At 33.4% G+C, this 25,698-nt stretch overlaps 1 protein-coding gene and 1 long non-coding RNA gene across 2 annotated transcripts in view; both read left to right on the forward strand.

The window, feature by feature from the left end:
- LOC135127276 (tyrosine-protein phosphatase non-receptor type 9) overlaps positions 1–25,698 on the forward strand; it is a 78,532-nt gene that overhangs the window by 51,132 nt on the left and 1,702 nt on the right. Inside the window, exons 4-6 of the mRNA XM_064053722.1 lie at positions 17,899–18,166; positions 18,264–18,713; positions 18,774–19,003. Of these exons, the coding sequence (XP_063909792.1) occupies positions 17,899–18,166; positions 18,264–18,713; positions 18,774–19,003 (948 nt within the window). The remainder of the gene's footprint in view (positions 1–17,898; positions 18,167–18,263; positions 18,714–18,773; positions 19,004–25,698) is intronic.
- On the forward strand, positions 19,018–22,623 carry LOC135127280 (uncharacterized). Its single transcript, XR_010280188.1, has 2 exons — positions 19,018–20,420; positions 22,308–22,623. It is a non-coding gene; the product is annotated as an uncharacterized LOC135127280 (long non-coding RNA).

A 25,698-nucleotide genomic window follows, 5' to 3' on the forward strand; every position in this document is an offset into this window, starting at 1 on the left:
ACGTTGGAAATGAATTAAAAAAATTTTCGTTATGAAAAATTTTTACTTTTGTAAATATTTATGTATGTAAGCTCACAAAAAAATAAAATTGACTGGTAATTTTATGAATATCTAGACTTGAACAAAAATCATATTATTGAAATATCAAGAGAAAAAAATTACACTCAAAATCTTTGAAAACGTTTTTTTTTAAACGTGAAACTACTATGTAATTGAAAAAAATTAAATTGCATGAAGAAACCACGCTGGAAATTAATAATTAAGAAAATTTCCAAAAATTTTACCCCCATTTCAAAACACAAATGATACGCCGCTGGTCAAAGTCTAAGTGACAGATTATGATGACCTAACATGTACTTCTCACAATATTTCCACCACTTAAGATTAATATTTGGAAAATATAATAAGATAATTTTGGTAATAATTGCACTTCTGGCATTTTCAAAAATACCGAAAATAATTTGGACACTATCTCAAAAAAGTGACAATGTGGAAAAATTAGGGTAAAAACACGAACCATTAAGAAACAAAATCTTCTGGAAAATATAGAATCTGAAGCTTTCAAAATTGGCAAATTTTTGATAGTTTTGCGAAAATTTTCATTACTACTACGTCATATAATTTAAAATCTCTGAAAATTTTTACTTTTGTAAATATTTATGAATGTAAGCTCACAAAAAAATAAAATTGGTTGGCAATTTTATGAATATCTAGGCTTGAACAAAAATCATATTATTGAAATATCAAGAGAAAACAAATGACACTCAAAATCTTTGAAAATATTTTTTTTTAAACGTGAAACTACTGATTGAAAAAAAAAATTGCATGAAGAAACCACGCTGGAAATTAATAATTAAGAAAATTTCCAAAAATTTTACCCCCATTTCAAAACACAAATGATACGCCGCTGGGCAAAGTCTAAGTGACAGATTGTGATGACCTAACATGTACTTCTCACAATATTTCCGCCACTTAAGATTAATATTTGGAAAATATAATATGATAATTTTGGTAATAATTGCACTTTTGGCATTTTCAAAAATACCGAAAATAATTTGAGCATTCTCAAAAAAGTGACAATGTGGAAAAATTACGGTAAAAACACAAACCATTAAGAAACAAAATCTTCTGGAAAATATAGAACCTGAAGCTTTTAAAATTGGCAAATTTTTGATAGTTTTGCCAAACTTTTCATTACTACTACGTCATATAATTTAGAATCTTGGAAAATTTTTACTGTTGTAAATATTTATGTATGTAAGCTCACAAAAAGATAAAATTGGCTGGTAATTTTATGAATATTTAGACTTGTACAAAATCATATTATTGAAATATCAAGAGAAAACAAATGACACTCAAAATCTTTGAAAATATTTTTTTTAAAGGTGAAACTGCTAATTGAAAAAATTAAATTGCATGAAGAAACCACGCTGGAAATTAATAATTAAGTAAATTTCCAAAAATGTTGCCCCCATTTCAAAACACAAATGATACGCCGCTGGTCAAAGTCTAAGTGGCAGATTATAATGACCTAACATGTACTTCTCACAATATTTCCACCACTTAAGATTATTATTTGGAAAATATAATATGATAATTTTGGTAATAATTGCACTTTTGGCATTTTCAAAAATACCGAAAATAATTTGGACACTATCTCAAAAAAGTGACAATGTGGAAAAATTAGGGTAAAAACACAAATCATTCAGAAACAAAATCTTCTGGAAAATATAGAATCTGAAGCTTTCAAAATTGGCAAATTTTTGATAGTTTTGCCAAAATTTTCATTACTACTACGTCATATAATTTAGAATCTTTGAAAATTTTTACTTTTGTAAATATTTATGTATGTAAGCTGACAAAAAAATAAAATTGACTGGTAATTTTATGAATATCTAGACTTGAACAAAAATCATATTATTGAAATATCAAGAGAAAACAAATTACACTCAAAATCTTTGAAAACATTTTTTTTAAATGTGAAACTACTAATTGAAAAAAAATAAATTGCATGAAGAAACCACGCTGGAAATTAATAATTAAGAAAATTTTCAAAAATTTTGCCCCCATTTTAAAACAAAAATGATACGCCGCTGGTCAAAGTCTAAGTGACAGATTATGATGATCTAACATATATTTCCACCACTTAAGATTAATATTTGGAAAATATAATATGATAATTTTGGTAATAATTGCCTTTTTGGGATTTTCAAAAATACCGAAAATAATTTGAATACTGTCTCAAAAAAGTGACAATATGGAAAAATTACGGTAAAAACACAACCCATTAAGAAACAAAATCTTCTGGAAAATATAGAACCTGAAGCTTTCAAAATTGGCAAATTTTTGATAGTTTTGCCAAAATTTTCATTACTACTACGTCATATAATTTAGAATCTTTGAAAATTTTTACTTTTGTAAATATTTATGTATGTAAGCTCACAAAAAAATAAAATTGACTGGTAATTTTATGAATATCTAGACTTGAACAAAAATCATATTATTGAAATATCAAGAGAAAACAAATTACACTCAAAATCTTTGAAAACATTTTTTTTAAACGTGAAACTACTAATTGAAAAAAAATAAATTGCATGAAGAAACCACGCTGGAAATTAATAATTAAGAAAATTTCCAAAAATTTTACCCCCATTTGAAAACACAAATGATACGCCGCTGGTCAAAGTCTAAGTGACAGATTATGATGACATAACATGTACTTCTCACAATATTTCCACCACTTAAGATTAATATTTGGAAAATATAATATGATAATTTTGGTAATAATTGCATTTTTGGCATTTTCAAAAGTACCGAAAATAATTTGAACACTGTCTCAAAAAAGTGATAATGTGGAAAAATTAGGGTAAAAACAAAATCTTCTGGGAGAAATAGAATCTGTAACATTCAAAATTGGCATTTTTTTTATAATTTTACAAAAGTTTTGTTCACTAATGCATCATAAAGAATTTAAATTTCACAAAGAAACCGCGACGGAAATTAACGAAGATAATTTTCGTTACGAAAACTTTCCAAAAATTTCAAAACGCAAATGACACGCCACTGGTCAACGGCTAAGTGACAGCTTGTAATAATTACTTAGAAAATTAGGCGTAAAACTAGAACAAAACTATTAACTGAAAACTATTCAAATAAACGTCATGACGAAACTATCTCGAAATTAGTAATCTTTTCAAAAATTTTGCCCCGGAAGTGGAATAATCGCTCAGTCAAATCGCCAACATACCAATCATACCAGCGGCGCGCCAGAAAATGGGGTTCTCGTGAAGAATCCCCCATTATCGACGCCCACTGACCACACACGGCCCATAAAAGACACCGCTAGCTCATTGTCTCCGATATGTAGTGTGACACAACGCCTCTTTGTTCCCCAATTCCGTATTCCTTTCCGTTCGTTTAGTGTGCCGTCAATTCCGTAATTTACTCACCTATTTCAGTCATGTAATGGAACTTCCTCTCGTTGTCTCAACCGACTGTACACAGCCGCTAAATCTAATCATTGTTATTTTTAAAAGATACGAATGATTCAGTGCGTAACTTTGTGCACACAGCTTTCCGCAATTTTTCCACTAGTGGAGGCCCGAGCAACAGGGAATTACGCGCTTCCGGTACTCATGCTTGTTAACACTTATGTAGTGTCTTTATGTCGTTGGTGCAGTTTCAAGTGGATGCAAAAATTTGCTCAATATTGTTGCTAAGTCGAGTTATGTGTTGCGTATTAATTTCAAAATTTTATAGATCGAGTTTGAGAAATATCGTTTCCTGGTGGTGATATTGTTGGTGCTGGTAGATTCGGTAATTTCGGATCAGGGCTATTAAAGTTATAGGGTCCGGCCCACGTGAAGATGATTAGACTGCTACACAATCATTAATTTACGCCCAAACGGTATCAAGTAAAATTGTGAACAATGAAAAATAATTATGCACAGTTGTGCACTTACTTATTATATAATTGTTCTCATATAATTTTTTACCAGATTTAAGTTGTTCTTGTCGTGAAATGGAGTCAAAGCTCCAATGGAAGTCGAGTAAATAATATTTTGTTTCATAAATATGCAAATTTTCCAGCACGTTAATGGCGGTTTTAAGTGTAAACTTTTCACGTTAAAGGAATAGAAAAAAATGGCTTCCAACGGATTTGTTAAGGTAATGAGTAGTCATTAAACATTTACTTTGAGAAAGGTTTAAGGATTTGTATCTCAAAGCAGAAAGATGTCTTTTTCATTATGGACTAGGTACGTGAATACTTTAAATATACAAGCTGCAGATTTGTCCACCGAATTTAGTAGCAGGTTGTCATTCTGTTTCATGGTTTGGGAGCGTTTTTCGTGTTTTTAGACTGAGAAGATGACAGCTGTTGAACCGCTTCGATAGTGTATATACAAAATATAGTGTTTTTTCTGTGGTCTAAATTCTGTTAGAAATACAAAAATTATCATTTTGCAAATTTCTGTATTGAACTTTTCGGTTTATTCTTGAAAATTAAATTCGAAGTATTTACGTAAATTTTAAACTCCTGCGTCCTTTCATTTCCTTTTTATTTTTATTTTTTGACGACTTGCCACATCCTGATTTATAAAATTTTTGTTTCCTATTTGTTCCATTCCATAAAGTGGGACCCAAAGTAAAAAAAATGTCTTGGTCAAAATGGGGAAAAACGACCACAAAAAATTGCTAATATTGAGACTAAAAAAGGGAACGGCGATAAAAAAAGAACAAAAAAATCACTACAAAAAAAAACTCAAAGACAATGCACTCAACTCAAAACGCTAACCAAAATGGTTTGATCGTGATCATCTCCACCAATAAAACTACGTCACCTCAAAATTTTGCATAGTAAATGTTATTTAATTTTTCCAAAATATCATACTTCTAAACTCGTTTTATTTTCTATTTTGTGATCTTTTTATCAGTTTTTTAAGTCACCTTTTTGTGTTGTATTTTTATCGTCCCTTTTGTCCCCTTTTTCTTCGCATTTTTTTGGAGATTCTTTGTCGTAGCTTTTTTTCGCATTTTTTGATGATTTTCTTTACCTCTGTCTTTGCATTTTTTTTTTGTTGCTTTTTATGAACTTTTGTACTTAGCTTTGGTTTTTTGAGTTTTTTGTGAACTCTTTTGTTGCGCTTTTTTGTGGAGTTTTTAGCGTTTTTTTCCTTTTTTGTTGGCTCTCTTTTTTAGTAGCATTTCTTTTGGCCCCCTTTTGCCATCAGTTTTGTGGAGTTTTTTTTTTTTGAATTTTTAATTAATTTTTTTGTCCATTATGCATTTTTTTGTCGCCTGTTTTGTAGACTTCTCAATTTTTCATTTTGTTTGTTGTATTTTTTGGGACCATTTTAACTCTTCTGTTTTTTGTAACCTTGTTGCGCTACTTTTTTGTAATCTTCCTTTTTTTTGAGTATTGAGTATTTGTTTGTCGATTTTTACTTGTAATGATTTTTTGACCCTTTTTTTAATTTTTTATCGTCTTTTTGTTCCTTTTTGGTCGCATTTTTGCCCCTTCTTTTTCGTGGCCCTTTTTTTAAGATGATTTCGGTGGTTTTTGTGGACTTTCGTCCTTTTTTTTTATTTTTTTATTTCGCGGTTGTTTTTTGTAACTTTTTTGTAATTGTCTTTGTTGCAATTTTTGTGGAACCTTTGTTTTTTTTTGACACCAATTTTTTGTTGCATTTCTTTATGGATTTTTTGGCTTCCATTTTCAGTTGCTTTTTGGATTGCATTTTTTCTCATTTTTGATAGATTTTTGTCTGTTCTTTTCGCATTTTTGTCGCCTTTATTCTAGACTTTTTCTCCATTTTTCATTGTCTTTTGGTTCCTCACTTCTTTTGTAGTCGCCCTTTTTGAGGATTTTTTTGTCGCCTTTTACTAGTAGCAATTTTTTTTGCCCTTTTATCTCGCCTTTTTTTGTGTTTTTTTATCGTCTTTTTTGTCGCTTTTTTTCGTCAAATTTTTTGCCCGTTTTTTCGCATTTTTAATATTTTCTCATATCGTGAAAGCACCAAAATCCTCAAACTCTCAAAACACAAAAATCCTCAGAATTCTCAAATTCTCAAAACATCAAAATCCAAAAATACTCAAAACACCAAAATCCACAAATACTCAAACACCAAACTCCTCAGAATCCCCAAATCCTTAAAATATCAAAATTGTCAAATCCTCAAAACACCAAAACCCTCAAATTCTAAGAATACACCAAAGTCCTCAAATTCTCATCACAATCCTCAAATCCTCAAAACAAAAATCCTTAAAACTTCAAAATCCCCCCACCAAAATTTTGAGGATTTTTCGAATGGATTTGTTTTTTCTTTCCAATTTTTCAATTTATTATTTTTTTTCCATTATTAAGTTTCGTTTCTTCAGTTCTTCGGTTTGCAGTTTTTCTATTTTTCACTTTCTCGGTTTTGGAATTTTTCTTTTTTTGTAGTCCCCTTTTTTGAGAATTTTTTGTCGCCTTTTACTAGTAGCGATTTTTTGCCCTTTTTTTACGGTGTTTTTGTGTTTTTTATCGTCTTTTTTGGTAAAATTTTTGTCCGATTTTTTCGCATTTTTAATGTTTTCTCAAATCTTCAAAACAGCAAAATCCTCAAGTGCTCAAAACACAAAAATCCTCAAATCTTCAAAACACCAAAATTCTCAAATCTTCAAATCTTCAACATAAATATTCAAATCCTCAAAACACCAAAATCCTCAAATCCTCCACCAAAATTCTCAAATCTTCAAATCCTCAGAATCCTCAAATCCGTGAAATATCAAAATTCTCAAGTCCTCATAATTACAAAATCCTCAAATTCTAAGAACACACCAAAATCCCCAAATTCTCAAAAACATCACAATCCTCAAATCCTCAAAACATCAAAATCCTCAAAACTTCAAAATCCCCCCAACCAGAATTTTGAGGATTTTTCCAATGGATTCGTTTTTTCTTTCCAATTTTTCAATGTATTAATTTTTTTCCATTATTAAGTTTCGGTTTTTCAGTTTTTCGATTTTTCACTTTCTCGATTTTGGAATTTTTCTTTTTTTGTAGTCCCCTTTTTTGAGAATTTTTTGTCGCCTTTTAGTAGTAGCTTTTTTTTGCCCTCTTTTTTACGTTTTTTTTTTCTGTTTTTTATCGTCTTTTTGGTCAAATTTTTTGCCCGATTTTTTCGCATTTTTAATGTTTTCTCAAATCTTCAAACCAGCTAAATCCTTAAGTGCTCAAATTTTAAAGTGTTAGATTATTTATGCTGTTTGTTATTACTGTATTGCTTAATTGGCGTATAATAAAGTATTATTATTATTATTATTATTATTAAAACACAAAAATTCTCAAATCCTCAAAAAATCAAAATTCTCAAATCCTCCACAAAAATTCTCAAATCTTCAAATCCTCAGAATCCTCAAATCCTCAAAACATCAAAATCCTCAAAAACTCAAAACACAAAAATCTGCAATACCCAAAACACCAAAATCCTCAAATCCTCCAAACACCAAAATCCCCAAATTCTCAAAATACCAAAATCCTCAAATCTTCAAAATCCCCAAATCCTCAAAACAAAATCCTCAAATACTCAAAACAACAAAATCCTCAAATACTCAAATCACCAAAATCCCCAAATCCTCAAAACTCCAAAATCTTCAAATCCTCAATACACCAAAATCCTCCAACCAAAATTTTGAGGATTTTTCGATTGGATTCATTTTTTTCTTTCCAATTTCTCGATTCCGTCATTTTTTTTCGATTTTTAGTGTTTCAAAGTTTCGATTTTTCGTTTCTGCAGTTTTTCGATTTTACAATATTTCGTTTTTTCAGTTTTTTGATTTTTCAGTATTTCAGTTCTTTAATTCTTCTAGCGCCTTTTCTTGAGGATTTTATTGTCACCTTTTACTAATAACGATTTTTTATTATTTTTCTTCTCGCCTTTTTTTGTCGTTCATTTTCGTCATATTTCTTGCCCCATTTTTTCGTATTATTAATGTTTTTTATTGTCCTGTGTGCTCGTGCTTTTGGTCGTTTTTTTTTTTGGGGAGGTTTTGTCCTTTTTTTCTTTTCTTTTCTGCCTTTTGTTTGTTGCAGTTGTCTTCTAATACTTTTTTTTGTTCTTTAAAATGTCTTTTTTTGTACCAATTTTTATTCTCTTTTTTGTGAACTTTTTTTCTCCTTTTTTTCTGTACCTTTTCCTTTAGCAACATTCCTTTATGGCATTTTTGGTTATTTTCGGTCACTTTTGTAGTGCCCTTTTTCTCATTTTTTGATAGATTTTTCGTCTTTCACATTTTTTGTTAACTTTTCTGTGGACTTTTTGTAATTTATTTTTATTGTCTTATTTTTGTTACTTTTTTTTTTGAATTTTTTTCGTTACTTTTTTGTGGTCGCGTTTTTGCCCACTTTTTAATTTTTTAGCCTTTGTCATCGCAATTTTTTAGTCGCTTGCCTTTTGTCTGTTGCTTTTTTTGTAGCCCTTTTGTTTTACTTGCATTTCGTAATGGCATTTTTGCTTTCCCTTCCAGCCACTTTTTCAAGTAGTCTTTTTTTCATTTTGAATGGATTTTTTTGTCCTGGTTTCACATTTTTGTCGCTTTTTTGTGGAAATATTTTATCACTTGTTTTATCCTTTTTTTGTTGCACCGTTTTCGCTTTTTTTTGTCGCCCTTTTTTATTGTTTTTCATGTTCTTCCTAAAAAGTTAATGAAAAATTTGATTGCGAAAAACTCAATTGAAACACACTCATAGCATACTTCTTTGCGTTTAGTTTAATAATCCACACCTGTTTTCTTTTAACTTTCAGGGGTCATCATAAAAAAATTTTATTCGCAATTTCAAATTTTGTAATTTCTCAAAAAAAAAACAAGATTTGTTTGATTGTACTTCAACGGCGGGGGAAGTTCTAAATAACTTCGCAAAAATGTTTCTGTCGTGTTAAGCAAACTTTTTTTACATTTAATATTTCACCTTTCGTTGCTCAGCATTCTTTTTAATTTTTAGTAGAACATATTTTTTTCTTTTTTTTTTATTAAGTTTGTATCCTTTCTGGAGTACGAATTTTGCACTTCGTTCTTTTTTATCTATCCAATATTCGAAGAGTTGAGTAATATCTACTTTCATTGCATTGAAACTCATATAATTACCATGGTGATTCACGTGAATCGGCGTTAATTAAAATCATACTTAACAAGTCCTTTCCCATGTGCTCATCTTTTAAGAAGATAATAGATTTTTGACAGCCAAATTTACATTGCGTTAAAAATAAAACAACCTCATTTATGAATCTTGCCTTGAGTAATTTCACACACTTATTTTAAAAAATACATCAAAATTACATTTTTTGACGGCAGTCGTTTTTAAGAATCTGTAATAACGAATATGTAAATCGGGCACCAGTTTTTGAAAAAATCGATAATTGTATTTTTTAACAAACAACCTAAAACATTCGATTAGTCAGCGATATAATCGTCGTTCGTAACCCTGATCGCAATTTTGACATTTCGGTATTGCCGGAACCAATCAAGAATAAGACATTCAATACAGCGAAGTGATTTGGCGATTAGTTCCGCCATTTCGAAGTTCAATCACGTCAATTAAAAAACACCTTCCTTTGTCACGTACTAGCCTACCCAGAACTGGCCAAATCGAGTTATAAATGAAACTCAACCCCTCGTTGCTGAGCATAATCCTGTTAGAATTTTCACCCGAAATTGTACAGTCACTGTATGTTAATTTTAGTGTAATCGTAGCCACTGCCAGTGTTTTCACGACGCTTTACGGTAGCAAGCCAATGGGGGTCAGTGCAGTTTTTCACGTTTCGCTTTATGATAAGAATGTAGGTGTGCGATGTGGGTCATTAATAAGCGATAAAAAGTCGAAAGATATGAGGGCTCGTCAGGCTGGCAACGCCGCCGCCTATTTCTAAAAGATTATTCACAATGCAATTTATGTAACAGCACCTGATGGAAAGCCGTGCCAAATATTGTTAAGGTGGCTATTCAACTGGAGCAGAAAATAGGAAAGTGCGGTCGATACCGCAGACAAATGGCTTTCCTTTTAGGCGATCATAGTTATTGGAAAATGAATAGATAATTGCGACAACGCGGATAATGGGAACAGGAATGCCGCCGGTTGTCTTTCGAGATAAACGTAATTTACGTTTACTGTTGGTACGTCCTATTTTATATTGGCACAGTCACGCAGGATATTAACTCGTAATTTATCACGAGTTATGACATTATAATGGTGCTAGTAGCGGCTCGGCTAATTGTGCTGTTTATGCTTTCGAACACGATTTTTTCGAAATGAGGCTTTGTCGTGGCAGAGAGAGTAATAAGTTGGAAAAAGTGTAATGGACGAGTTGTCAGGCGTGTTGATTATGTGGGGGATGTCGTAGATGGGTTCGGACAAAGATTAAAAAAGAACGAACAAATTTCGCTTCTTTGAAAAATTTTTGTTACTTCAGGTTTCAGATTTGAAATTTTTCGAGTTTTCAAGTTTAAATTTTTCAGTTTTTCAGTTTTCCAACCTTCGAATTGCAATTTTTCGATTTGAGTTTTCCGGGTTTTCAGTTTTTAATTTTTCAAATTTCGGGTTGCAATTTTTCAATTGCGATTTCTGAATTTTTCACTTTTTTGTTTCTTCAGTTTTGAGATTATGCAATTTTTCGTTTTTTCAATTTCAGTTCTCGATTTATACATTTTTTGCTATTTTTCTAGTTTTCATTTTAAATAATATGTACTAATAATTATAATTTCAAACTACTTCATTTTTTCAATTTTACAATTTTAGATTTTTTTCATTTTTCAATTATAGGGATTTTAAAACGTTTCCAATGTTTCGATATTTCTCTGTTGTAGTTTTTCGACTTTTCAATTTTGACGATTTCATAATTGTTAGATTTTACAATTTTTGAGTTTTCCAATTTTTTGATCTTTCAGTTTTTCACTTCTTCAATTTTTCGATTTATAATTTTTCGTTTTCGTATTTTATTTTCTTTATTGTTGTCAATTTTTCGGTTTTCAGTGTTCTGATTATATAATTTTTCTTTTTTTCAATGTGAAGTTTCTCAAATTTTGGAATTTTTCTGTTTCAACTTTGACATTTTTTAATTCTTCGTTGTTTCAAAATTTGATTTTTCAGTTTCTTGATTTTTCAATTTTTTGTTTCTTCAATTTTTGATTTGCAGTTTCTCTAGTTTTTGTTTTAAATGTGTATCTAATAATAATTATCATTTTTTAGTTTTTCAATTTTAGAATTTCAGAATTTTTCGATTTCTAATTTTTCAATTTCTCGATATATTAGTTTTTCGACTTACAATTGTGACGATTCTATAATTTTTTGATTTTATAATCCCAAAATCCTCAAGTCCTCAAAACACCAAAATCTCCAAACATCAAAATCCTCAAATCTTCTAGAGTTCTCAGAACAGCAAAAACCTTAAAATCCTTAAATACTCTAAACAGCAAAATCCTCACATCCTTAAAACACAAAAATTCTCAAATCGTCAAAACACCAAAATCCTCAAATCCTCCAAAACACCAAAATTCTCAAATTCTCGAAACACCAAAATTCCCAAATCTTCAAATCCCAGAATCCTCGAAAGATCAAAAACCTTAAAATCCTCAAAACCTCCCAAACACCAAAATCCTCACATCCTCAAAACACAAAAATTCGCAAATCGTCAAAACACTAAAATCCTCAAATCCTCCCAAACACCAAAATCCTCAAATCCACCAAACACCATAATCCACGTCCTCAAAACCACAAAATTCCCAAAACTCCAAAATCTTCAACTCCCAGAATCCTCAGAACATCAAAAACCTGAAAAGACTCGAAACACCAAAATCCTCCAACCAAAATTTTCAGGATTTTGGTTTCGATTCGTTTTTTCTTTCCAATTTTTCAGTTCATTAATTTTATTAGATATGCAAGTTTATCGATTTTTTGTTTTTCAATTTCAACAAAAATCCTCAAATCCTCCATCAAAATCCTAAAAATACCAAAATCTTTAAATACTCATCAATTCACCAAAATCCAAATTTTGGAGGATTTTTTGATTGGATTCGCTTTTTCTTTCCATTTTTTCCATTCATTAAATTTTTTTCGGTTTTTAGTTTTTCAATTTCAAAATCCTCAAATTCTCGACCAAAATCCTCAAATTTTAAAATCCTCAGAATTCTCAAAAGATCAAAATTCTCAACTACTCAAAACACCAAAATCCTCAAATCCCCCAAACACCAAAAGCTCCAAATCCTCAAAACACCAAAATTCTCAAATCCTCAAAACAACAAGATCCTCAAAATACTAAAATCCTCAAATACTCAAGTCACGAAAATCCCCAAATCCTCAAAACTTCAAAATCCTCCAACCAAAATTTTCAGGATTTTGGTTTCAATTCGTTTTTTCTTTCCAATTTTTCAATTCATTAATTTTTTTAGATAATAATAATAATAGTGCTTTATTACGCCGAAAGATATAAAGGCATTACATAAAGTACATAACAAAATATTAACATAACAATTCATATTAACATAATAGTAACAATTTGCGACATTCTTTCTTGAAGGCGTTGAGGGAGATACCAAAAAACTCTAAAGTGTTGCATTCGTTAGCAATCATCAAAACGCTATTTAGAGGCGAATGTAATGCATAATTCGTTTTATGAACTGGTATAAAAAACAGCCTAGGCGTACGAACCTTACGGATTGACACATTAAGACCTACCAACGCTAGCAATATGGGGGCTTCAATTAAACCATTTAATAATTTAAAAAGAAAACATAGTTTGTGATACTTACGACGATTTTCTAGTGTATGTACTGACAGATAAGATGCAACAAGGTCTGTATCTGCTAACACAATACCATCACCACACAACTTATATTTGACATATTTTAAAAGTTTGACTTGGACAGCTTCAATTCGGCTTATGTGAGTGATATAAAACGGTGACCAGTTGACACAATTGAATTCCAATATCGATCGGACTAACGAATAGTATAATATCAGAATGGTTCTGATGTTACTGAAGTTCACCGTCCACCGCTTTAAACACCCCAAAAGTTTTCTACCTCTAGAAACAACATATTCACAGTGACTGACGAAAGATAATTTAGTGTCTAAATAGATACCCAAATCCTTGGCATTGCTAACTATGTCTAAGGGCGTATTTTCTAGTAGGTACAATGGAACTGAGGGACGACTTTTGCGACTAAAGCACATTGCTTTGCATTTTTTAATGTTAAGAGACATATGATTGAGTTTACACCAATCGTTAAGACATATAAGATCATTTGTCAAAGTATTTATGTCATACATGGAATCAATCTTCTTATATAACTTCAAGTCATCTGCATACAGTAAGGAATTTGAGTTGAAATTCAAGCAGATATCGTTAATGAAGATATTAAATAAAAGTGGTCCTATAACCGAGCCTTGAGGAACTCCAGATGTTGATTCGTAGGTAGATGACTTGAACTTCATTAATTGTACAAAATGTAGACGATGACTGATATAAGATTGAATCCATGAAAGTAAAGGATCACGAACGCCGTAGAGTAGAAGTTTGTGTATCAAAATGGTGTGATCAACAGAATCAAACGCCTTGTGGAAGTCTGTGTAGATGCAGTGAATTTCCGAACCGTCCTCAATTGCATTAAAAATATCATTTATGTATACAAAGAGATTAGATTCAGTTGATCTACCAGAACAAAAACCATGTTGTGACACACTGATTACGTTTCTAAAAGAATCACTTATGAAACTGGACACAATGTTTTCAAAGATTTTCGATAGAACTGAAATTATACTAATCGGTCGATAGTTTTCAATGTCTTGCTTATTGCCAGATTTAAAGATTGGTACCACACGTGCAGATTTCCACAAGTCAGGAAATTTTCCCGAACTTATTGAAATAGAGAAAATTCGTGTTAGTGGTATAACCAATGAATCTCTGCAAGTTTATCGATTTTTTGTTTTTCAATTTCAACAAAAATCCTCAAATCCTCCATCAAAATCTTCAAATCCTCTACCAAAATCCTCAAATCCTTTACCAACATCCTCAAATCCTCGACTATAATCCTCACATCCCCAAAACAACAAAATCCTAAAAATACCAAAATCTTTAAATGCTCATCAAATCACCAAAATCCAAATTTTGGAGGATTTTTTGATTGGATTCGCTTTTTCTTGCCATTTTTTTCCATTCATTAAATTTTTTGCGGTTTTTTAGTTTTTCAATTTCAAAATCCTCAAATTCTTGACCAAAATCCTCAAATTTTAAAATCCTCAGAATCCTCAAAAGATCAAAATTCTCAGCTACTCAAAACACCAAAATCCTCAAATTCCCCAAACACCAAAAGCTCCAAATCCTCAAAACACCAAAATTCTCAAATCCTCAAAACAACAAGATCCTCAAAATACTAAAACCCTCAAATACTCAAGTCACGAAAATTCCCAAATCCTCAAAACTTCAATATCCTCCAACCAAAATTTTCAGGATTTTAGTTTCAATTGGTTTTTTCTTTCCAATTTTTCAATTCATTAATTTTTTTAGATATGCAAGTTTATGGATTTTTTGTTTTTCAATTTAACAAAAATCCTCAAATCCTCCATCAAAATCTTCAAATCCTCTACCAAAATCCTCAAATCCTTTACCAACATCCTCAAATCCTCGACGATAATCCTCACATCCCCAAAACAACAAAATCCTAAAAATACCAAAATCTTTAAATACTCATCAAATCACCAAAATCCAAATTTTGGAGGATTTTTTGATTGGATTCGCTTTTTCTTTCCATTTTTTCCATTCATTATATTTTTTTCGGTTTTTAGTTTTTCAATTTCAAAATCCTCAAATTCTCGACCAAAATCCTCAAATTTTAAAATCCTCAGAATCCTCAAAAGATCAAAATTCTCAACTAGTCAAAACACCAAAATCCTCAAATTCCCCAAACACCAAAAGCTCCAAATCCTCAAAACACCAAAATTCTCAAATCCTCAAAACAACAAGATCCTCAAAATACTAAAATCCTCAAATACTCAAGTCACGAAAATCCCCAAATCCTCAAAACTTCAAAATCCTCCAACCAAAATTTTCAGGATTTTGGTTTCAATTCGTTTTTTCTTTCCAATTTTTCAATTCATTAATTTTTTTAGACATGCAAGTTTATGGATTTTTTGTTTTTCAATTTAACAAAAATCCTCAAATCCTTTACCTACATCCTCAAATCCTCGACGATAATCCTCACATCCCCAAAACAACAAAATCCTAAAAATACCAAAATCTTTAAATACTCGTCAAATCACCAAAATCCAAATTTTGGAGGATTTTTTGATTGGATTCGCTTTTTCTTTCCATTTTTTCCATTCATTATATTTTTTTCGGTTGTTAGTTTTTCAATTTCAAAATCCTCAAATTCTCGACCAAAATCCTCAAATTTTAAAATCCTCAGGATCCTCAAAAGATCAAAATTCTCAACTACTCAAAACACCAAAATCCTCAAATTCCCCAAACACCAAAAGCTCCAAATCCTCAAAACACAAATTCTCAAATCCTCAAAACAACAAGATCCTGAAAATACTAAAATCCTCAAATACTCAAGTCACGAAAATCCCCAAATCCTCAAAACTTCAAAATCCTCCAACCAAAATTTTCAAGATTTTGGTTTCAATTCGTTTTTTCTTTCCAATTTTTCGATTCATTAATTTTTTTAGATATTCAAGTTTATCGATTTTTAGTTTTTCAATTTCAACAAAAATCCTCAAATCCTCAAATTCTCTACCAAAATCCTCAAATCCCCCACTAAAATCCTCAAATCTTTGAATCCTCGAATCCTCAAAATATCCAAATCTTCAACAACTGAAAACATTAAAATCCTCAAATACTCAAAATCCTCAAATCCTCAAAACGTCATAATCCTCAATTCCCCAAAACAATAAAATCCTGAAATCCTCCAAATACCAAAAGCCTCAAATCATCAAAACACCAAAATCCCCCAAATCAAAAAATCCTCATTCGATTCGTTCTTTCTTTCCAATTTTTCGATTCATTAATTTTTTTCGATTTTTAGTTTTTGAGTTTCAAAATCCTCAAATTCTCCACCAAAATTCTGAAATTTTCAAATCCTCAGAATCCTCAAAAGATGAAAATTCTCAAATACTCAAAACACCAAAATCCTCAAATACTCGAAACACCAAAATCCCCAACTCCTCAAATCACAATATTCTTAAAACACTAAACTCCTCCAACCAAAATTTTTAGGATGTTTTGATTGGATTCGTTTTCTCTTTCAATTTTTCGATTCATTAATTTTTGTTCGACTTTTAAGTTTATCGTTTAGTGTTTGAATATTTTGATTTTTCGTTTCTTTAGTTCTTCAATTTGCAGTTTTTCGATTTTCTAGTTTCTCGATTTTGCAATTTTTCAATTTTTCAAATTTTAGTTTTTTTTTGTTTCTTCAATTTTTGGATTTTTTAATCTTTCGTTTCTTCAAATTTTCGATTTTGCAATTTTTGGTTTTGAATTTTTATTTTCTTTATTTTTACACTTTTTCGATTTTTCAATGTTCGGATTTTATAATTTTTTGTATGTTTCAATTTTTGGATTAGAAATGTTTTGTTTTCGGTTTTTCAATGTTCAGATTTTAGTTTTTCCTTTTTCGGGGTGAAATTTTTCAATTTTTGGATTTCTCAATTTTCCGATTTGCAATTTTTGTTTTCAATTTTTCTAGTGTTCATTTTAAAGATGCAAAATTAATAATAATAATAATTTTGACGTTTGTATAATATTTCGATTTTTAAGTTTCCCTATTTTTAGCTTTTCAATGTTTGGATTTTTGGTTGCTTCAGTTTTTCAATTCGCAATTTTTCGATTTTCCACATTTTAGTTTTTCGATTTTTCAATTTTCGAATTAAAATGAAAAAATATAAAATGGAAACTTTGGAAAATCTAAAAATTGGCAAGAATTTGAAAAATTGGAAAATCAAAAAAACCTGAATTGAAAAAACGAAAATATGAAAAATGAAAAAACCAAAAATTGTGCTTTTAAAAAATTGCAAAATCGAAGAAAAAGAAAAACTACAAAACGTCAACATTTTGGGATGACGTCATCAGTTATTTGGGAGGGGATGAACAAATAAATTTTAGTTAATTTGATTATTCGATTTTGCAATTTCGAACTTAAATTGCAAAATGTTGTAGTACCATATTGATTTTTCGCGTTTTACAATCTACATTCTACACGACGGTCGTAGTACATACAAAATTTGACTACAATCGGTCCAGCAGTTTTTATGATTATCTGTGTAATAAAAAGGCAGACAGAAACGGGAGACTTATTTCTTCGTACTCTAAGTGTTATGAAAGTTAGTCGAAAATTAAAACGTTAAAAAAATATTTGAACTAATTTTATCGTTATCTTGGAACAGGGGATTACTTTCCGCAGAACACCTAATGATTACCTGTTGTAATTTTGTTGTGTCACGTTCTTAGAACACTTCTGGTGAACAGTTTTGGGCTCATTTCAGAAAATCCACCTTCCTATTTTACGAATGAACTCGTAATTGTGCCGCTTTTCAGAAATCTCGACTATACTACCGTGAAAGTAACGTATAGGCGTTCCAACTTCGTCCAGCTAACATCTCAGTTGTTAATAACCCATTCCGCCCGCAATCAAAGCCCACTTCGCCCCCACCCATATTTCACCTTTAATGAATATGCATGCCAAATGCAAATCCCCAGTCCCAGCGAAGTTCCATTCCTATTCCGTTTAATTCGCCTCCCAGGACCGATCCATAACCTCATCTAACTCAAAATTTCACAACAACAAGCACTTAGGCGTAATTCCCACCCATCCCGTCCTACTCAAAATTCATGTTCCGTTCAGAATATAAATAAGTGTTTTTTGTTGCAGGGTGGCTATCCGGCCAAACTTAAAAAGGTGCTCATAGTAACGGCCCCCTTGTGGTTCAAAGCCCCATTCAAAATTCTCCGTCTATTCGTGAGGGAAAAGCTCCGCGAACGAGTCTACACAGTCTCGGTAGCACAATTGTTGACGCACATACCCAGAGAATCTCTGCCTACCCAGCTTGGAGGCTCCCTCATCCTGGACCATAATGGTTGGCTATCGTTCTGTATGCAGTCAATGACCGCTCGGGAGGAATCGCCGCTGCCGCAGTACGGTTAGTAGCCCATTTTTAGACCTCAAAACGCACACGCATGAATTGCGCCGATAACGGCACATAAGATCCGCGGCATTTTTGACGCGCGCTTTTCCAGATGGCAAGACGCCATCCCCGCAGAAACGCATCCGTACACCCACAGAAATCGAGATTTCTTCATCGACCAATAACATAAACGTGGATAGTTGGACGGAGGAGGGCAACTTGAATCCGCCCAGTAGCGCGTCGAGCGGCTTCTCCGACGATGACTCTCTCCACGGCGACGGCGCCGCCCTCACTATGCCCCAGCTGGTCGACTACGTTAGGGACAGAGGGCGCTCCGGGCTCATGCAGGAGTACGCCGAGATCCGGTCCAGGCCCCCCGATGGGACGTTTAACGTGGCCAAAATGAAAAACAACTTGCCGAAAAACCGCTATACTGACGTGTTGTGCTACGATCATAGTAGAGTGATTCTTTCGGAAATCGATAGTGATAAAGACAGTGATTATATTCACGCCAACTTCGTCGATGGGTACAAGCAGAAGAATGCTTTTATCAACACGCAAGGTAGGTGGAGACGGCTCGCTTCGCTCGCCCTCGATATTTCACAAAAATCTGTCGTTGTAGGTCCGCTGCCTAAGACGACGAACGAATTTTGGCGAATGATATGGGAACAACACACCTTAGTTATAGTTATGACGACTAGAGTGATGGAAAGAGGGCGTCCGAAATGCCACCAGTACTGGGAAACCGAGGCTGGTGGCGAAGCAACTTATGGTCAATTCACGGTGAAAACGATAGCTGTTGAGCCGGATCCGGATTACACAGTTACCACGATCAACCTTATCAACAACAAAGTAAGTCATTTTTTTCGCAGCGGCAAAAATTTCTTAATTATAGCCCGTTTACCGAACAGATGGAGTGACCACGTGCGCATAATGTGTCTAAAATTGCCAGTATTATATGTAATTCTTGTTACTACTCTAAAACTAACGATAAAAGTTAACTGTTAAAAGTCAGGTTTTGTCAAAGTCAGGTCACGTCAAGATATTCTCGGATCTTAAGTTAGTATATTGTTTAAAATGTATCAAGTCTCGTGCCAAGTCAGGTCATCTTTAGGTCATGTTCAAGTCCGATAATGTCAATGTTTCATTACGTCAATGTTTCATTACGTCAAGTCAGGTCATGCCAAAGTCATTAAGTCAAGTTGGGTATTCTCAGAATCGGGACGTGTCAAGCCACGTCAAATTCAGGTAATGTTAAGTCAGGTCATCTCAGTCAGGCTATGTCAAAATTATGTATTATTAAATCAGGTCATCTCAGAGTCAAGTAATGAAAAAGTCAGTTAATGCAAAGTCAGGCCATGTCAAAATCAAATCACTTCAAAGGCACGTAATGTCAGAGTCTAGTCCCGTCAAAGTCAGGTCATGTCAAATTCTGGCCAGGTCAAGCCAAGACATGTGAAATCCACGTCATATTGAGTTAGGACATGCTTGTTCAAGCCATGTCAACGCCAGATCATGTCAATGGTTTATCATGTTTTATTGAAGTCAGATCATGTTATATCAAGTCAGGTCTTCTCAAAATCGGGACGTATCAAGTCAGGCCACGTCAAAATTAGGTGGTATTAAGTCTAGTCATCTCAAAGTCAAGTCATGGTAAAGTTAGATAATGTAAAATCAGGCCATGTCGAAGTCAGGTCGATTCACAATTAGACCGTCATGTCAAATTCTGCTCATGTCAAATCAAGACATGTCAATGCCGGATCATGTCAAGTTTGATAGTGTCAAGTCACGCCAGATCTAGTTAGATCATCTCAAAGTTTGGTCATGTCAAAGTCAGATCATGTCTAGATAGGTAATGTTAAGTCAGATTATCTCAAAGTCAGGGCATGTCAAAATTAGGTCTTATTAAGTCAGATCATCTCAGAGTTAAGTCATGACAAAGTCAGTTAATGTAACATCGAGCTATGTCAGAATCAGCTCGCCTCAAAATCAGATCACTTCAAGTCACATCATGTTAAGGTCAAGTCATGTCAAAAGTCAGGTCATTTTGAGTTCAGATCACTTCAAGTCACATCCTGTCAAATTTTGCTCATGTCAAGTCAAGACATGTCAAGTCCACGTCATATTGAGTCAGGTCATGTTAGTTCAACCCATGTCGATGCCAGATCATGTCAAGTCAGACCAGATCTGGTTAGATCATCTCAAAGTTTGGTCATGTCAAAGTCCATGTCAATTCAAGTCATGTCAACGGCAAATCATGTCAAGTCAGGTCATCTCAAAGTCAGGCCTTGTCAAAATTAGGTCTGATTGAGTCAGATCATCTTAGAGTCAAGTCATGACAAAGTCAGTTAACGTAAAATCAGGCCATGTCAAAATCAGCTCGACTCAAATCAGATCACTTCAAGTCACGTCATGTCAAATTCTGCTTCAAGTCACTTCATGTCAAAGTGAAGTTATGTCAGAGCCAGATCATGTCAAGTTTGATAGTGTCAAGTCAGGCCAGATCTAGTTATTTAGATCACCTCAAAGTTTGGCCATGTCAAAGTCAGATCATGTTAACTCAGGTAATGTTAAGTCAGATCATCTCAAAATCAGGGCATGTCAAAATTAGATCATATTAAAGACAAGTGATCTCAGAGTTAAGTCATGACAAAGTCAGTTAATGTAACATCAAGCCATGTCAGAATCAGCTCGCCTCAAAATCAGATCACTTCAAGTCACATCATGTTAAAGTCAAGTCATGTGAAAAGTCAGGTCATGTTGAGTTCAGATCACTTCAAGTTACATCCTGTCAAATTCTGCTGTTGTCAAGTCAAGACGTGTCAAATCCACGTCATATTGTGTTAGGTCATGTTAGTTCAACCCATGTCGATGCCAGATCATGGCAAGTTATATAATGTCAAGTTAGGCCAGATCTAGTTAGATCACCTCAGAGTTTGGTCATGTCAAAGTCTATGTCAATTCAAGGCATGTCAACGCCAAATCATGTCAAGTCAGGTCATCTCAAAGTCAGGCCGTGTCAAAATTAGGTCTGATTAAGTCAGGTCATCTAAGAGTCAAGGCATGACAAAGTCAGTTAATGTAAAATCAGATCATGTCAAAATGAGCTCGACTCAAATTATGTAGATCATTTCAAGTGACGTCGTATCAAATTCTGCTCAGGTCAAGTTAAGACATGTTAAATCCACGTTATATTGAGTTAGGTCATGATAATTCAATCCATGTCAACGCCGGATGAAGTCAAGTCTGGTAGTGTCAAGGCAGGCTAGATCTCGTCAGGTCATCTCAAAGTCAGGCCATGTCAAAATTAGGTCTTACTGTGAGGTCATCTCAGAGTCAAGTCATGACAAAATTGTCAGTTAATGTAAAATCAGGTCATGTCCAAATAAGCTCGACTCAAAATCAGATCACTGTCAAAGTCAAGTCATGTCAAAAATCAGGTAGTGTAAAATCCAGTCATGTTAAAGTCATATTATTCCAAGTCACGTCCTGTCAAATTCTGCTCAGGTCAAATCAAGCCATGTCAACGCCGAATCATGTCAAGTTTGATAGTGTCAAGTCAGGACAGATCTAGTTAAATCATCTCAAAGTCAGGCCATGTCAAAATTAGGTCTTATTAAGTAAGGTCCTCTCAGAGTCAAATCATGACAAAGTCAGTTAGCGTAAAATCAGGCCATGTCAAAATCAGTTCGACTCAAATCGGATCACTTCAAGTCACGTCATGTCCAATTCTGCTCAGGTCAAATCAAGACATGTCAAATCCACGTCATATTGAGTTAAGTCATGATAGTTCAACCCATGTCAGCGCCGGATCATGTCAAGTTTGATGGTATCAAGTCAGGCCAGATTTCGTCAAGTCATCTCAAAGTCAGGCCATGTCAAAATTAGGTCTTACTGTGAGATCATCTCAGAGTTAAGTCATGACAAAATTGTCAGTTAATGTAAAATCAGGTCATGTCCAAATAAGCTCGACTCAAAATCAGATCACTGTCAAAGTCAAGTCATGTCAAAAATCAGGTCCTGTAAAATCCGGTCATGTTAAAGTCATATCATTCCAAGTCACATCCTGTCAAATTCTGCTCAGGTCAAATCCACGTCATATTGAGTTAGGTCATGTTAGTTCAACCCATGTCAATGTCAGATCATGTCAAGTCAGACCAGATCTGGTTAGATCATCTCAAAGTTTGGTCATGTCAAAGTCCATGTCAATTCAAGTCATGTCAACGCCAAATCATGTCAAGTCAGGTCATCTCAAAGTCAGGCCATGTCAAAATTAGATCTTATTAAATCAGGCCACTTTAAGTTACGTCATGTCATGTCCACGTCATATTGAGTTAGGTCATGTTTGTTCAATCCATGTCAACGCCAGATCATCTCAAGTCAAGCCAGATCTAGTTAGGTCATCTCAAAATTAAGTCTTATTAAGACAGGTCATCTCAGTCAAGTCATGACAAAGCCAGTTAATGTAAAATCACGCCATGTCAAAATCAGCTCGATTCAAAATCAGGTTACGTCAAGTCGCGTCATGACAAAGTCAAGTCATGTCAAAAGTCAGGCCATGTAAAATCCAGTCATGATAAAGTCAGTGTCAGATTCTGCTCATTTCAAGTCAAGACATGTCAAATCTACATCATATTAAGTTAGGTCATGTTAGTTCAACCCAAGTCAGCGCTAGATCATGTCAAGTTAGATATTGTCAAGTCAGACTAGATCTAGTTAGGTCATCTCAAAGTTTGGTTATGTCAAAGATCATGTCAATTCAAGCCATGTCAACGAAAATCATGTCCAGTCAGGTAATGTTAAGGCAGGCCATCCCAAAGTCAGGCCATGTCAAAATTAGGTCTTATTATGTCAGGTCATATCAGAGTCAAGCCATGACAAAGTCAGTTCATGTAAAATCAGGCCATGTCAGAATCAGTTCAACTCAAATCAGATCACTTCAAGTCACGTCATGTCAAAGTCAAGTCATGTCAAAAGTCAGGTCATGTAAGATCCGTTCATGTTAAAGTCAGATCATTCCAAGTCACGTCATGTCAGATCTACGTCATATTCCGTTAGATCATGTTAGTTCAACCTATCTCAACGCCAGATCATGTCAAGTTAGATAGAGTCAGGTCAGGTCATGTCAAAGTCCATGTCAATTCAGGCCATGTCAAGTTAGGTCTTATTAAAGTCAGATCATGTTAAAGTCTAGTTAATCAAGTCAGATCTTCTCAGAATCGCGTCATGTCAAGTCAGACCTTGTTAAAATTAGGTCTTTAAGTCAGGTCATTTCAAAGTCAATTTATGACAAAGTCACCGAATGTAAAATCAGGCCCTGTCAAAGTCAGTTTGACTCAAAATCATATGACTTCAAGTCACGTCATATCGAAGTCAGGTTATGTCAAATCAGGTCATGTAAAATCCGGTCATTTCAAAGTCAGATTCACTCCAAGTTACGTCATCTCAAATTCTGCTCAAATTGAGTCAAGACAGGTCAAAGTCCGGTTATGTTAATGTTTCATTATGTCAAGTCGGGTGTTCTCAGAATCGGGTCATGTCAAGTCAGGCCATGTCCAAATTAGGTCTATTAAGTCAGCTTGACTCAAAATCAAATCACTTCAAGTCATATCATGGCAAGATTAGATAACATCAAAGTCATGCAATGTCAAGGCAGGTCATGTAAAATCCGGTAATGTCAAAGTCAGATGACTCCAAGTCACGTCATGTCATTATTTCATCGTGTCAAACCATGTCTTATTAAAGTCAAATCATGTCAAAATTACGTCATATTAAGTCAGGGCATGCCAGTCAGGTCACGTATTAAGTCAAGTCATTTTTCGCAACTTAAGTTCAAGTCAGATCAGATCAGAACGAGCCAGGTCATCTCAAGTCAGGTGATGTATAATCGAGTTACGTCATGTCATGTCAAAATTCAGGTGATGTGAAAGTTAGGTTCAGTAAAGTCATTTTTCAGATCTTCAGTTCGTGTATGTTTTAAATAGTGTTATTTTTGCTACATTAATTTTTCTATCAATTTCGTGACAATTTTCTTTCTCACCCATACATGTCAACGTTAAGTTACATAAAGTCAGGTCATGACAAAGTCAAATAAAGTCATTTTTCGGATCTTAAGTTCGTATATTGTCATGGCAACTCATATCATGTCAAGTGAGGTCATCTCAGTCAGGTAATGTAAACTCAGGTTATGTCAAAGTCATGTTAAGTCAAATTCGGTCATGTCAAAGTCAGGTCACTCCAAGATACGTCAAACTCAGATCATTTTAAGTTGGGTCATGTCGGTTCAAGCCATATCAACGCCAGATCAAGTCAAGTCAGGCCATGTCAAAGTCTGGTTATATCAGGTCAGGTCTTCTCAGAATCGGGTTCTCAAGTCAGGTCATGTTATGTCAAAATCCTGTCATATCGTGTCAAAGTCAGGTCTTAATTGATTCACGTAAGTCTCACGTAGTGAGACCATATCAAGTTAGGTAATGTAAAATCAAGCAATGTCAAAGTCAGCTCGAGCAAAAATCAGATTTCTTCAAGTCACGTCATGTCAAATTCTGCTCGAGTCGAGTCAAGACACGTCAAATTTAGGTCATTTTAAGATATCTATATCAGGTCATCTGAAAGTCAGGTAATGTAAACTCAGGCCATGTCAAAATTAACTCGATCAAAAATCAAATCACTTCAAGTCACCTCATGTCAAAGTCAGGTGTTATCAAAGTCATGTTATATAAAAATTCGGTTATGTTAAAGTCAGGTCACTTCAAGACACGCCAAATTCAGCTAACATTAAGTCTGGTTATGTCAGAATTGGATTCTCAAGTCAGGTCGTGTCATTTCAAAATCATGTCATGTGTCAAAATCAGGTCAGGTCAGGTCATGTGTCGGATCTTAAGTTGTAATGTAAAATGAGCTGTCAGTCAGCTCGAGTCAAAATCAGATGACTTCAAGTCACGTCATGTCAAATTCTGTTCAAGTCGAATCAAGGCACGTTAAATTCAGGTCATTTTAAGATATCAAATCAAGCCATGTGAGGTCTGGTAATGTTAAGTCGGGTCATCTGAAAGTTAGGTTATGTCAAAATTTCATCAAGTCCAGTCTAATCAAAATCAGGTCTGAGTTTATAAAATTTTTACCTCAAAAGACAAGGATCACTGTGAAATAATTCATCACAATTTTTTTTTTAGACCATAATCTAAAAGTTTGCCACTGGTTGACTTTAAAATCTTCAATAATAAAAGAAAAAGTTCCATGTTGAAAATTTCAATACACTTTTTGTCCAAGTAATGAAGAAAGATTTTTTTTGGTGGAAATTTGAAAACACTTAGTGTAGCAAAAATGACATTGTTAGAATCAGTAGTGTTTGGTTAAATTATAGTTAAAAATCTAAGACAAAATTTTGAATAGTTTTTGAAATATGACGTCCTAAAGCACCAAAAAGGGCAATTTTAAAATCATGAAAATTCAAGAATATTTCGATTCACTGCGAAACTTGAATATACGAAAATGAAATTTTAACATGAATAGAAACGAAAAGATAATGAAGATCTTAGATAGAT

This window comes from Zophobas morio, unplaced genomic scaffold, assembly GCF_036711695.1.
Source record: "Zophobas morio isolate AGI-343-1 ecotype UQ-CSIRO unplaced genomic scaffold, CSIRO_AGI_Zmor_V1 ptg000011l, whole genome shotgun sequence".
NCBI classification, from domain to species: domain Eukaryota; kingdom Metazoa; phylum Arthropoda; class Insecta; order Coleoptera; family Tenebrionidae; genus Zophobas; species Zophobas morio.